We start from the raw sequence: 15,050 nt of genomic DNA on the forward strand, positions 1-15,050 counted from the left end.
ATAAGCATTACTTAGTTTAAATACGCATTTGATTTGAGATAAATATTCGTTTATACATCCGTTTAGGATTTTTTTTGTTTGACTCAAATGAATATTTTCAATTATTATACAATTAAATATAATATAAAAATTAACGTGACAGTTTGTTTGTGTACGTGTGTGTGTGTTTGGAGTTGAGTTAGGTCCAAGTTCCAATCTTAACATGGTATCAGAGCTCAGGTTCCACTGTTATGTGTTGGACTGCCTATAATTAGGCCACCTGTTCTGCCCATAATTGGGTTATTTGTAAACTCCACGCTCCAAATGTTCATTCCTGGGCATGAGAGCGGTGTGTTAATTGTCTCACATCGACAGGTTAAATAACCTTGGAGTTGTATATATGGGCTTTGACAATCCTCCTCCCTTGAGCTAGCTTTTAGGGTTGAGTTAGGTCCAAATCTCATTCTTAACATGATATCAGAGCCCGAGTTCTATCGTTATGTGTTGGACTGCCTATAATTAGGCCACCCGTTCTGTCCATAATTGGGTCATTTGTAAACTCCACGCTCCAGATATTCATTATTGGGCGTGAGAGTGGTGTGCTAATTGTCCCACATCGGTTGGATTACTAACATGAGAGTTGTATATATGGTCTTGGACAATTCTCTCTCTTTGAGCTAATTTTTGGGGTTGAGTTAGATCCAAATTCCAATATTTTTTTGGGGTTGAGTTAGATCAAAATTCCTATATTAACATAAGGAAAACTTGATTTGGCACGCAAAAAGACCCGAAAAAAGAATAGATTCTTATTCTGAAAAAGAAAAAAAAAAGACTGGAAACGAAATATTAAAGAGAAAAGAAGGGCATAATGACTCCAAAAGAGTACTTGTAAAATATGAATTTATTTACCCACTCATAATTATTAGGGACTGGATTGTACTAGAAGAGTTGGAAAAATAAAAGTTGGTCTCTTTTTTGCAGTGAAGTTGCTTATAAATTCAAACACAAATCCATTCATTTGTCACTCGTAACACATTTGCCTCTGGCTTTCTTTGTTTCATTCTCTCTCTTTCCTCTGTTTTTTCATTTCATTTCCTGCAAACTTCGAGCCCTTTTCCAGGTACTTTACATTCCTTGTATATTTTATAAATTTTTTTTTACGATTTCGATGGGTCTTATTACAAATTATTATTATTATTTTGACCCTTGATGTCAATGCAGGCTTGCAAGGTAGCTGCTATATATACAGTTGAAGAGCTTTTAAGGAGTATAATTTTATCATATCATTTGATCATGACCAACCAAAATATGGTCATTTCTGATGCAAAATCCTGCTTTACGGCAATCGCGGTAGCCATGTCCGACTCGACTATGTTCCCGCAGACGGTTTCACAGAATGGATATTTGTCACGAAAAAAGTTGTTAAAGAAACTCGAAAGTACCTGCGGGAACGGCGCTAGGATCAATGCCTTGCTTGATTCAATGCGAGCTTCTTCACCCACCCGAAGGGCTTCAGATACCAAAGATCAAAGTTCTTGGACTGTAAGTACACCATAAATAAAGAAAAAAAACAATATTTGATTCGGGTTTTTTTTTTAAATCACTGGATTTTATATATCGTGGGTGATTGACACATGTTTTTTATTTCCAAATCAAGCAGTTTCACCGTCCCTCTGCTTTGACCATGTTTGACGAGATAATGAATGCTTCAAAGGGGAAACAAATAGTGGTTTTCTTGGATTATGATGGCACATTATCACCTATCGTGGAGGATCCCGACCGCGCTTTCATGACTAACGAGGTTTGACATCAATTTCATCAAAATTTTTACTCCCCCGATTCATATAGTAAAGAAAAAAACTAACATTCAACTTGTTCTGCATCGAATAATCAGATGAGAGAAGCTGTAAAAGGCGTAGCCAAGTTTTTCCCAACCGCCATTGTTAGCGGAAGGAGCCGAGCTAAGGTACATTTTTGTGTTTCAAGTTCATCATCAAATTTTAAAACAGGTAATTGTGTTTAATTAGTTGTAATCTGGGAAATTTTATTTGCAGGTGTCTAGTTTCGTTAGATTATCAGAGCTTTATTACGCCGGTAGTCACGGAATGGACATCAGGGGACCAACAAAAGGAGACAAACAAAGAAGAGTGAGTGTTAAGATAATTATACATTCGATTTAAATTTTATTAAGCACGAGATTACTAACAAGCATATTGAATATAATTTTTGCCAATAAAATAATTTCTGTTTATGTTATAATTGTTCAGGAAAATCGAACTGTCATCTGTCAACCGGCCAGAGAGTTTCTGTCAACGATTAATGAAGTTAGTATCACTTGTCTTACAATTATCAATCACTATTTATAGATATATGGTGAAAACTTTGTCACTAACATGCCGAAAATATGGCTTTAATTCTTAGGTATACAAAACTTTGATAGAGAAAATCAAACACATCCCAGGCGCTAAAGTTGAGAACAATAAATTCTGTCTGTCGGTTCACTACCGTTGCGTTGAAGAAAAGGTACTGATTATATATATATATATATATATATATATATATATATATATATATATATATATATATATATATATATATATTATATATATATATATATATATATATATAAACTGCTAGTTATATGAAAAATTAAAACAATAATATGAATAAAATTGAAATTTTACTTGCAGAACTGGGGAGAGTTGGGTGATCAAGTTAAATCAATAATGAAGGGGTACCAGCAGCTTAGATTAACACAAGGAAGGAAGGTCATAGAGATTCGTCCCACTATCAAATGGGACAAAGGCAATGCACTTGAATTCTTGTTGGAATCATTAGGTAAGGACAAGGAAATTTCTATACATTTGTGTACATATAATTTATATACAAGACTAGAAGGAAAAATTATTCATGCATTATATATTTCTCAATATTCCTTAGGTTACGCGGAGTCGAACGATATTTTTCCCATATACATAGGAGATGATCGCACCGATGAGGATGCATTCAAAGTAAGTATGGGATTTTCATATATTCATCGCTTAATTATATTTTCGAAGTCGAGCTTATAATGAAAAGCGGTCAGGTTCTACGGAGGAAGGGACAAGGTCTAGGAATTCTTGTATCCAAGGCTCCGAAAGAAACCTATGCATCATATTCTTTAAAAGAACCATCCGAGGTAAGTACGAGGAAGATCAAATTTGTATGAATTTTGAAGATAGAGTTGGCCTGGTTGTAACATGTGATGTTCTACAGGTTATGGACTTCTTAACACGTTTAGTGGGGTGGAAACAATCACAGTATCCCTGCTGCTAATTAAGGCACTACTACCAAAAACTTACCCCTGATGTTTTATTGGAGATGGGGTGGTCGAGATTATATTATATTCCGCACTTTCTTTTATTTTTGTAATTGTAATTTTTGCCCTAAGGGATTATTCCCTTTTTCGAAGAAATCGTGAAATAGTCTATTTTTCATTATCATTTCTCCTCTCTTTTTTTAAAATCATCTTATGTTAAATAAATGTCGACTTAATTAGATCGAAGAAGAAAGTAGATAAAACCATAATTAAACTTACAATTTCTATTTATGTAATTGTCTTATTATTATTATTATTATTATTATTATTATTATTATTATTATTATTATCATTATTATTATTATTATTATTATTATTATTATTATCATAACTACAACGACATATGTAGTGAAACTACTGATACTACGTATATAATTAATTTACTGAACTGTACATTGTGTTGATTTATCATATGCGGCCACAAATTACGTACAATATAATTCACCCACAATCATACAACTATCCTATTTTTATTTACTAGTATCTAACCCGTGCATTACTATGTTAAATATTATAGATTTTTAAAATACAAAAAAAAAGTGCTTATAAAATATACAATTAAGAAACAAATTTTTTCACATATTATGAAAAATTTATTAAATACAATATTTGTCGTTGAATTTTTTTTTTTTTTTTGCTATTAACATTAGCACATATCAAAATTTTTAGACCTTTAGGGTGTGTTTGGTTGAGTTATTTAAATAAGGATAGATTAATAGTCAAATATTTATCGTTAAAATTTTAAGTTGTTTTAATAATCATTTTGACCCGATTTAAGATCTAATTTATGGATAACTATTTGATTAATAAAATTGGATCTTAAACCGGGTCAAAATGATTATTAAAACATCTTAAAATTTTAACGATAAATATTTGACTATTAATCTATCCTTATTTAATCCACTCAACCAAACACACTCTTAAAGTTTGTAACTCTCGTTACAGCGACATACAACTGACCATGACTAGAAACTAGTTTTTTCAAAAGAAGTTCTACATGAGATAACGACATGACTTTTGTTGAGTGTTATTGCATATGATACAATCAAAGAAAATTGTCTTCGGAATAATAACTTTATGACCCGCATTAGTACAATATAATTTACTCACAATCATAAAACTGTCCTATTTTTATTTATTTAGGGGAAGCTAAATTTTTTTCCCATTAAATATACGTTCATTTTTGAGTTTTGGTACATTAAAACTTAATGTAATTAAAGTAAATTTTGTAGATCAAAACTAAACAAAGACCAAGTTAGTAGACCACAAAAAAAAAATTCATTTTATTTGTTTATTTCATCCTAAACTCGGGACATTGATTACAAGTCATCGACCATATTTAATTTATAAGAACTCTAACGACTAAGACACAATGATCTTGTGAATATATATGTAAATTATTATATATATATTCTTAATATATACTAGTTATTCTGCACACGTGATGCGTGTGTGTACAGTTTTTTTAATCATTATTGTTAGAATAAAGTGAAATTTGATAAATTATTAAGGGACTAAATTGATATTTGAATTGTTGAAATAAAAAAAAATTTAAAAGTGTGTGTTGAAATTTAAAAATAAAAACAAAAGACAAAAGTGTAATATTAGTATCATATAAATGTAAAATTGGAAGAAAAAATTGGTATTCTTCCTAATGGTTATTATCGTATCTTCAATTTTAATAAAATAGAATAAATATACGTATGTATGTATGTTTGGTAAATATAGTTCTCATTTTAAGTATTTGAGTATTAGCACAAAAGAAACAAATTGAAATCAATACACATTTATATCGCACGTGCAATCCTATTGTTCGGTTTCGGCTTGAAAGTTCTTAGGACCTTCTAAATGTATAGAAAGTCTTCAATGGCAACCCAAGCATGATTCGATTCGTTGCTTTTGTTGTATTTTCAAGGCATTCACATTTAAGCGTGCTTAAATTATTTTTAATTAATTTTTTTCTTCCCTTATAAACTAATAATCAACTTTTATATCCACGACATTAAATCAACATGTTTGTATGCGTAGAATTTTAACGTTTTTTCACATTTAAAATTTCACAATTAATGTATAAATATATAAAATGAACATTTGGGTTGGGATATGTCACAATAATTTCAAGTAAATTTCATAAATATATTCTATCATATATATGTGTGTGTGTGTGTTTTGTGTTGCACATGCCTTGATTCTCTGAAATATTAAAGGTCGAGACCTTTCGCCGGTCAAAACTTAGTATTCTTGATTGTCTTTCCACTCTTTTTAGGTAAAAGTTTTGGTAAGAGTATGCTTAACTTAATCTACAAGTTATTAAAATTTTAAATATTTAAACAGTTCTCAGATATTTACAAGTAATCGGTAAAATCTAAAAGTTAATTTTAAAATTTATAAGCCATCAAAATTGTAATTTGTAGTCTATACACTACAAATATTCATATTATTTCTATCATGTTGCAAATTTTTTTATATATATAGCAATAATTTGTTCACCAAGCGATCATCAACGAGATTAATTCTGATATCATTGTTTTGTTCTGTCACGAATACACTATGTGAAAAACTTATTTATAAAGATTAATATTTGAACAACTTATATTCCCATTGTATATTCTTGGAAATTCATGGATGTAGCCAACTTTGAGTTGATTTTGGTTTTCCCCATTATATTGTACATGATAATAATAAATTAACAATAACGAAAAATTGTGCTAGTGAAATCAATATGAGAAAATTAATGGGTATATATATACTACGTCTGTAAGTACAATTTTACGACCAAATTAACAATAGAAATAATGAAAACACCGATGATATGTGGAAGCAACCACGTCTTATTTGCATTGTGATATGAAAATAAATATAATGAGAATACCATCTATAATTAAACTCTATCTTCTCAAAAGCACCACGTACGACATATATGGTAAAAATTGGTCAGCAGTTCAATATTTATTTAAAAAAAAAACAAAAAATCTTTATGTTTCCAATCGAATTCTCCTTGCAAAAATTATAGTATATATTGTATATAATAATTGACTACATATTCATTACAGATGAGATCAAACCAAATTAGTTAAGATGTCTTATTAGCACAAAAATGGCTAAAGGCACTCCTCCATATTAATTTCTGATAAGATAATGTGAAATTCAGAAACAGATTCCTGAAAGACTTTCCATTTTACGGGTAGAATGATTGTAAACGTATTCGCCTCAAAAGAAATGAATAATGATAACTAGGGACATATATGTAAACAAAGAAGAGATGTTGCAAAATTTTGATTATGAATACTTAATTGGAACTAAACCATTGCTCTCACAACACAAGCATAATATTACACTATTAATTGGGTGCTTGGATTTGTGAGTGCCCACCTGCTCGAAAGATGAAAAGGAATCTCAAAGTGTATGTTTTTGTTTATGGATTCCATGCCTCCTTTTACTTTATTGGTATCATTATTTTTTACAAGTGTTAGGTGGTGAAAGTGAAAACCCCTCCACTTCCTTTGAATTTAGAGGAAAACCCATGAATATTTGTTGAAGGAGGAGTTGGATTCCACTTAGAGTGCTTGATTTATGTGAAACAATACGTGGGTTTTGGGACACAAACATGCTCCCAATTCATAGATATAAAGAAAATCAATGTCCAAGAACTATCAGCTTTTTTATCTAGACGTGTAAAGAAGGCCTTCCAAATATAAATTCAATCAATGTGTATACTCTATTGATGGAAGGGACAGACAGAAAAATAGAGGCGACAAGAACAATATAGAGTGAGTGCTTCAAAAAGTTTATAATTTCTCGAAAAATATTATTTCATTTTTTTTTACAAAAAAATTCAAATTTTGTATAGCCCGTCTTGATTGGTGGCCTGGCCTAATAAAAATATAATTTCAAGTAAATAATAAATCCATATAGACACCAATAATTGGTGGAAAAAGGCGCATATCTCCCCACAAGTACCACATTAACCTCATTAAGTAATCACTAGTTCATTAAACAATGACAATTAGACTTGAATACATATCAAAAGAAGGCAACTGAGAATATTATATGTCTGATCTTTCTTATTGGCCTTAATCTAAGGAAGATCTCAAGAATATCAAGAACATAATCACATATTATAATAAAGTTTCTAAAGTGCAACAATAATTAATGTGGTGAAACACTTGGACCTTGCTAGCTCTTTACATTATAAAAAATGGTGTGCAAAAATTATTCGGGCATTTTAGGGCTATATTTCATTGAACGTGTCAAAGTAAAAGAAATAATTTGGGTCCCCACATCGATGCTCGAGCCGAGGTGGTACCTCGGTTGTCTATGGACGGTTTCATTTCCATGTGAGCCGACAGTGCGATATAATGTTGGGATGCTGGAAGTTGCCCGTTTTACTACCAAGATTCTCTATTTTCCAGGATTTATTTTAGTATACTACTTTCACATGGAACGTGTACTGTGTGTAAACCGTGAAACTTGGTAAATACTAGCTAGATTTTATAATTAACGCAACTCTAGTGTCCACTTTCCATCGATATTAACGTAAGCTTTACTTTTCTTTTGAAATGTATTGAATTTCGACTTAACATTACATTTAGAGCAAATATATATAGTAGAGAATATGAATAGACCGTGATTAAGCTAAAAGAAATTCTTAATTTTATAAATATTTATTTGGTTACGTACTTTGGATGACGAAATGTTGTACTCTCATCCAAGATTTATGAATTTAGAGATGACATTGAGTAATATTGTGCGTGAAAGATGCTATTATGGGATTCAACATCTGGATTCTAATTAGGAATCTGGACTTTTGGTTTGGTGGGCTGATTCGGTTTGGGCCTGGACTGGATTCGGTGGAGAATCGAGAAATGGTTTTGCGACGTATTTTTAAGCTGTAAACAAGAAAAAAAATTACAATTTCAAAAATAAATAAATGTTCAATTACTCTCCATATTAATTGGTGGCTACTTTTACGCTGATTTGTTTAACAAATAAATGTTCAATACTCTCCATGGAAAGTGTCATTTTTCTGTGTTACTAGCTTTATTATTGTATATTCTTCAAGTACACCTCGTTTCTCTTTCAATGGCTATAATTACAACATAGGGGTTCGAATTAAACAAGAAACAATTTCATTTTTATTTTTGGAAAAAACATACACAAAATTTACAGAAAGCAGGAAGAGAAGTAGGTTCTTTCGGCATGCATTGGTGAAATCAACCAACTCCGCAAAATTGTTTTCACGAAATCTTTAGAATAGGATTTAGATATCGCTATTAGGTTTCCGAGTGGGTACTGCACTTTCTTTTCTTCGCGAACGTCCGAACTGCACGTGATGGGATGCAAGCAATGTTTATGGGATAGATTTAAACGAATTAATTAAAAGGTTATATTCTAAAATTTAGCTAGGATACTTACTGGGAAGAAGGAACAACAAAATTGACAAGAGAAACAATAAGATCCCTTTTGCTTCTTTTGACGTGCATGGCGTTCCGCCAACATTATGGCGTGCTCGGGTGGAGGGACACGGTAGATTAAATCTTTGGGAACTTGAACCACGTATGTTGCTGGTTGAGATGATACAGGTAAAGGGTCCTCATCTTGTGTAGGTGAGCCATTTCTGGTGGATTCGGGTAAATGGTCCTCTTTTGCATGTGAGATAACTTTTGTGGTTTCATGACTTTGGATGGTATCATTTCCATCGTAGCGGGGTCCCTTTTTTTCATATGTAAGAGACCTCTCCCGCTCCTCCATGGATGTGAGAAGGGGAGAGAAGGAATATTGCTGGTGAAATGGAGGGAAAGTGTCGGTATAATTAATTTACAAGGGAAAGAATGTGAGGTGGAGCATAGAATTAGCCATTGGGTGTGTTTAAAGTGAGACCGATTTTTTTTTTTGAAATTTGATGAGTCCAGGAGAATCTTGATGCGGCATAGGCCGTTGGATAGCTCATTAAATTTGGGCCCCATATAATCTCATAATACTTGACCAGTTTATCTGATCTCCACAGCTCATATTTCAATTTTCTTGTTAAAAAACTGAACCATGACGAAGAATGAAAAGAAATAAATTCATTAATATTCGAGGTTGTGTTTGGATTTAAGGATTTATTTTCTGTGAAGGTTTAAAATGATTCTACTTGGAATTCATACAATGACCCAAAAAATAAATATTTGAGATTTGAAATATGATTTGTCTAAAGAAATCAATATTAATCAATATTCTAAATGCAACTTTAGTTATTTCATTAGTTGGAGGATAACAAAAATTCACGGCGAATTAAATGATTTAAAATAAGCGTCTATACATAAAATAGATAATCCGGGAAATTTAGATCCGTAACAATTTTGAGTTCAAGCACAGCTGAAGAATAGTCCTTGTTCATGATCTTGGCTTGAATAAGCCTTGAAATTAAATATTTGCTACTTCTTGTATTAATCCACATTCTGTCGCTCCTATACGTTATAATATTCCTCCAAGAATCTTATATCGGGGCAATGATTATAACATATAATCCATAACACAATGATCAAATAGTTCGACAAACTACAAGCAAGAAAAAGCAAAAGAAACCAGCAGTACTGGAATAATTGAAGAAGGAAGAAGATAACGAGGGTTTTATCATCTTCGAACTCTACAACATGATATATAGTAACAACAGGCCACAGAAGATCAACGTAATTAATCTTGCAGATAGCGGTCCATTTCTCAGTCCTAGATTATTCAAATGTTTGGCTGCGGACTCCTGCAAATATTTTATAATGTGCATCATATGGGACCTGGGAATATGAAAAAAGTTGAATGTATGAAAGCATGGAAGATGTGCAAACCGTGCATAGTTTGATTGCACTTAATCAGGACCGAGAGAGTTCCCCATCCCATGCTTTTCTGGAAGGGCAAGTGTTAGTAGACGGGACTTCTATGGTTGCTGGAAGCAGCAGCACTTGAAAATTCAGAACAACAAAGAGATTTTTTCGAAATTTCATGACAAAGAATCTATTGATTGGGTGCAATAACTTACTCCAATTAAGGTAAGTGAAAGTCAAAACCTTACGTAACGTTACTATGACAATTGACAACACATAGCCAATAAATGATGTGTGCTTTGCTCTCCCTCACCTGAAACAGCTTGATCGAGCAGATCGAGATCATCTCATTTCTTGTTCAAGCACAACCATATTAAGAAAATTTTCTGCAATTTATTGAAGACTTTTAATATCTGACATTCATCGTTAGCCAATGGGAAACTCATTCAAAAAAAGTCGTGTCGCGATTATTTACAACAATGCATGGCCTGCCTGAAAAATGATGATGTCATTTTGTATATATTTTTTTGTCAATGGTAGATAAAATCTAATTTTGTTAAACTGGTCTCACACTCAAATTGACTTCACCATAGTGATATGCTTCCACTAAGGACCAAAACAGAAACAGTTATAGAACTTGAGAGGTAGCTAAAGAAGCATCAGTTTAAAGTAATTCCAGAAAAAAAACTCAGTCATGTCTCATAACTGATCAAGATTCCGGGCTTCCCCAGAGCACATGGGTTTTTCTAGTTCCAGTTTAATTTCTTCTTAGTCCAATTGATTTGGGGAAATTCGATGAAAATCCTACCTTGCTAAAGGGAAACAGACATTTAATTGTATGACAAGAAAAACACTTATAATAGTTACCTATATATACAGGACAAGGAGAACTAATTAGTTTCGTAACATACTTCAGAAAGATCTATATCACTCAATTCAGGAGAGAAAAAGAGAATCATGATGTAAACATTAGTACTACCGTAAGACATCGGCATAAAAAATGCATGAGCAAAGTACCTGTTTTTTCAGATGAGCTTCCACAGGTCACAGAACTAACCACCCACCCACAAGTGAATTAGGAAAAGACTTGATCCCAGTAGTGTAAGCAGCTGATAAAAGTTTCTAATGTCTTTTGAGCCCGCGATAGCACTCCGAGACATATAGTTTGACAACTTTACTAAAATAAGGGTCAACAAATTTCTTAAGAAACTCCTCATCTGTCATGCCGCATAGAATTCCAAGACTAGCTAGGCCATTTTTCTAAAAGATTCAAATTTTCCAAATGTTCCAAAACTTGCAGCCGTGGCTTATACCTCTCCTCTATGGGTCTGTTAATAATACATAAAATATTGTACTTTACCGTGGCAAGCAGAAGTTCATTGCTATTTTTAATCTTCTCCTCCGATACGCAAAATACCTGAGGCGCCTTCCTAAACACTCTCAATAGGTCATCCTCGGAAAATCCCAAATTCAGAAAAGCCTAAACTTGATCTCTCATATCTCATCTGATCGAAGAAATAATCCTAACAGCATAAATATAACTTTTAGAGCTCCTAACTCCCATTCCATCAACCTTATCAACACATTTACTCAAAACTTCCGGTTTATGTAAAAGAAACCTTGGACAAAAAATTATATGATCAACAATGTGCTTCCTGGGTATGCCACAGCTCTCCAAGAACTTGACATTGGGTAATAAACTTTTTCAAATCCACAGAAAGAAATCTTCAAAACCTTAGTCACGTTGGTAATGACCGGATGACTCTTTTGTTCGCGCTACAATACAATATATTCGCATCTTTAGAGATCATCGGGGCAGTTTCACTAGAAGAAAATGTTGGGATATCAGGGAAATAAACGAGGTAACATCACAGCGGAACATCATAAGTGATATTAACAATAAATAAGATGGACACCAATATTTATAGTGGTTCACCCAAGATTGGGCTACGTCCACTCTAAACCTCTCAAGAGAATTGAGAATACAGAGTATTTCACTCAGAACACCTCACTTTCTCTCCACTAATCCTATTCTTTTCAAGGATAAACACTCCTTAAGAAATCTCACACTAAATCATTTATCTCACTTCTACACTTATTATTGTAGATGAGAGGATTTTGTGTTTTTGGTGTGTTTTTGAAACGAAGAATGGATGGGTATTTATAGGTGAAGTTTAGGTAAAAAACAAAAAATAAAACCTCATGGCTTACCTCATTATTTTTTACTAATCAACACATGTGTTAATTGTGTTGTTGAATTCCAAAATGGTGTGCTTTGAATTCAAATATGGCTTGATTACTTAACAGAAAAGACTCAGTCGAAAGCAAGCAAAGTCTACTCCTCGAGAATTTCTCTAAGTGGGTTTTCGAAATTCATTTTCCTTAAAGATATTCAAGTATCGAATAAGAGTTTTCTGGGTTTTTTTAGATGAGTAAAAACAGATGCAACTCGTGACACCGTTTCAGGAGAGAACTGGTGTTTGTGCAGCAAGAAATCAGAAACAGAACAGGTATTAGAAGGGTTCCTCGCCCCCGAAGTATAGAAGCTGTGAAACAAAGAGTGTGAAAGAAATATTGGATCAGCCAAGATTTGAAGGATTCTTCGAAAACATAAAGATTAAACTTGTGGGTATAAGTATGTTCATCATCATAAAAGTAACACAAACATGACATTTAGGTGTGATTATGGATGCAAATCAAATGCGAGTAAGAGGGAAAATTACTTGGCCGGAGTACGCAGATGTTTCAGTAACAGGACAAGGTGGATTCCAAAGGCTCTCCGCTATATTTTCTTGAAGAACATGGTAAAACGGGGTGGTCGATTTAAAGCCGATTGCGATAAAAATACTTGAAACGAATCTGGTTAGAATTCCTGCATCCGTTACATTTTTTAAATTATTAAATAAACTAAATTTAAGTTGAAAAAATGTATCAAAAAATTTAAAGGAAAAAATCGTCCTTGTTAAATAATTTATTCATAAATATAAAATAAAATAAATATAAATTTAAAGATAAAAATTTCGATCTGAAATGTCTTAAAGAGTCATCGGGTGAAGCTTCAGTTTAACAAATGTATATACTACAATGTTGACGAAGGTGGGCGAGTCCGTTACAGAATCGGATGAACCCCACTAGGTCTTCCGTCTTGGTGTCTTTTCACCTCGGAGCTGAAGATCCCTAACCGCAATTCTGATTGAAATCGCTGATTCTTTTAAGTTGGTGTGATCGAAGGCTAGTGATTTCATCTTTTCCAAATTCTTTAATTTGAACACAATTTGTTCATGATGTCTCTGATATATAGAAGTCGTATTTACTTGCTTTCGAGTAGTTATGCATCTGCATCTCAGCGCCATGTTTCCTTCTCTTTTTCTCGCCTTCATTTCTTCTCTACCTCATGGGAAGCGCAACCCTCGAACAGTCTTTCCGTTTCTGATTACTTGATTCGAAGACACCAATTCTCTCAAGAAACGGCGTCACGAATCGCCTCTATGTTAACTCGTCTAAACAACCCAGAAAAGGCTGATTCAAATATCTCAATCCTGAAAGAGAGTGGATTTTCGAAGACCCAAGTGGAGAGAGTTTTGACCTATAGACCTTTTTTGCTTTCGGCGAGTACCGAGAAAGTTATCAAGCCTAAAATCAAGATTTTTCAGGATTTAGGCCTTTCGAAAAGTGAAATTGCCAATATAATCTCAAAAGATCCAGGGATTTTGGGTTGCAGTGCAAAGAATAGAGTCATCCCCTCACTAGATGTGCTAAAGAATCTTTTTGGGTCCAACGCAGAGGTGGGGAAGCTCTTGAAGGTTTCTGGGTGGTTCCTCATAATGGATTTGGAAAAGACTCTGGTGCCCAATGTCAAGTTCTTAGAGAGCTGTGGTATTCCCATGAAGCAGATTGCTAATCATATCTACTTTTTTCCTAGATTTCTTTTACATAAACCAGAAGTTTTAAGGAAATGTGTTGATAAGGTTGATGAAATGGGAGTCAGTAGGAGCTCTAAAAGTTTTATTTATGCTGTTAGGATTGTGCGTTCATTCAGCAATGTGAATTGGGAGCTCAAGTTGAAGGCTTTTCGGGATATGGGTTTTTCTGAAACTGATATTTTGAAAATGTTTCGGACCTCATCTCCGGTGTTTACAATATCAAAGGAGAAGATGAAGATGGTAAAAGAGGTTCTTCTGGCCTCTGGGAAGTACGATCTGTCAAGTATCGTTCATTACCCTGTTTCACTCATGTACAGCATCGAGAAGAGGTACAAGCCCCGGCTGCAAGTTCTAAGGATTTTGGAAACAAAGAAACTCATAGAAAATTGGCCTAGTCTTGGACTGCTTTGCTCGATCTCAAATGCTCATTTTTCTGATAGATTTGTTGCCCCTTATTTCAATGAATTGGGTAAAGTATACATAGACGAACCTGGTGGTAAAGATAAAATAAACAAGAAACAATTAGCATCTTTGTGGGGAAAATCAAGATGAGATCTTGGCATGTGTTGTCCGCGACAGTGTTGGTGCCTGTGGTGGGAACTGATTGAACATAATAGGTTCCGTGCTTTTCCATAGCTTGACTAGTATCTCTTATGTATTACCCAATCTTTCAAAACAGATTGTTTTTATTGTCATTAGACTTGATTTAGATTTGATTTACGCCATTCTCTGCAGCTAAGGTGTTGCTTATTTCATGTTCATTGGAAATTAATTTTTTTATCCGTATTGCTAATAATTTATTGAAAAAGTTCAGACATTTAATTGATAGTAAAACACGTTCTGAACATGATATACCTCTGTTCTTGAAATCTTGGTGTCATTCACAGCAAGCACGTAAAACACTTTGTCCATCACTGCTGATGAAATGTCTCTTTCATTTTCTTTTATTGTCCCTGCTGCTGTATGTGGTATGAAGTTTTAACGATC

General features: G+C 33.3%; 2 protein-coding genes across 4 annotated transcripts; both read left to right on the top strand.

Annotated features, from left to right (window-relative positions):
- The first annotated feature begins 1,019 nt into the window (after positions 1–1,019).
- Positions 1,020–3,472, top strand: LOC140814173 (probable trehalose-phosphate phosphatase D). Of its 3 annotated transcripts, none has more exons than XM_073173066.1 (11): positions 1,020–1,099; positions 1,201–1,521; positions 1,637–1,780; positions 1,874–1,945; positions 2,034–2,126; positions 2,247–2,303; positions 2,401–2,502; positions 2,670–2,817; positions 2,920–2,990; positions 3,065–3,157; positions 3,235–3,472. In XM_073173066.1, exons 2-11 carry the CDS (start codon positions 1,273–1,275, stop codon positions 3,292–3,294), a joined length of 1,089 nt encoding a protein of 362 aa, XP_073029167.1. In that variant the 5' UTR covers positions 1,020–1,099; positions 1,201–1,272; the 3' UTR covers positions 3,295–3,472. The 3 variants fall into 3 exon arrangements, with proteins under 3 accessions (XP_073029167.1, XP_073029184.1, XP_073029174.1); XM_073173083.1 differs by having other exon boundaries at positions 1,020–1,115; positions 1,214–1,521; positions 1,640–1,780; positions 3,235–3,471; XM_073173073.1 differs by having other exon boundaries at positions 1,640–1,780; positions 3,235–3,471.
- Positions 3,473–13,169: 9,697 nt separating this feature from the next.
- On the top strand, positions 13,170–14,845 carry LOC140842556 (uncharacterized). The gene has a single exon (XM_073210553.1). It carries the CDS (start codon positions 13,422–13,424, stop codon positions 14,613–14,615), a length of 1,194 nt encoding a protein of 397 aa, XP_073066654.1. The 5' UTR covers positions 13,170–13,421; the 3' UTR covers positions 14,616–14,845.
- Positions 14,846–15,050: the final 205 nt, after the last annotated feature.

This window comes from Primulina eburnea, chromosome 1, assembly GCF_022965805.1.
Source record: "Primulina eburnea isolate SZY01 chromosome 1, ASM2296580v1, whole genome shotgun sequence".
NCBI lineage: Eukaryota > Viridiplantae > Streptophyta > Magnoliopsida > Lamiales > Gesneriaceae > Primulina > Primulina eburnea.

Excerpts from the sequence above, each read along its gene's own strand:
- LOC140814173 (XM_073173066.1), top strand. The coding sequence starts at position 1,273 with ATGACCAACCAAAATATGGTCATTTCTGATGCAAAATCCTGCTTTACG. Across the intron at positions 1,946-2,033 it reads GCGGAAGGAGCCGAGCTAAG|GTGTCTAGTTTCGTTAGATT; the intron begins GTACATTTTTGT and ends TTTTATTTGCAG. Across the intron at positions 2,304-2,400 it reads TTCTGTCAACGATTAATGAA|GTATACAAAACTTTGATAGA; the intron begins GTTAGTATCACT and ends TTTAATTCTTAG.
- LOC140842556 (XM_073210553.1), top strand. The coding sequence starts at position 13,422 with ATGATGTCTCTGATATATAGAAGTCGTATTTACTTGCTTTCGAGTAGT.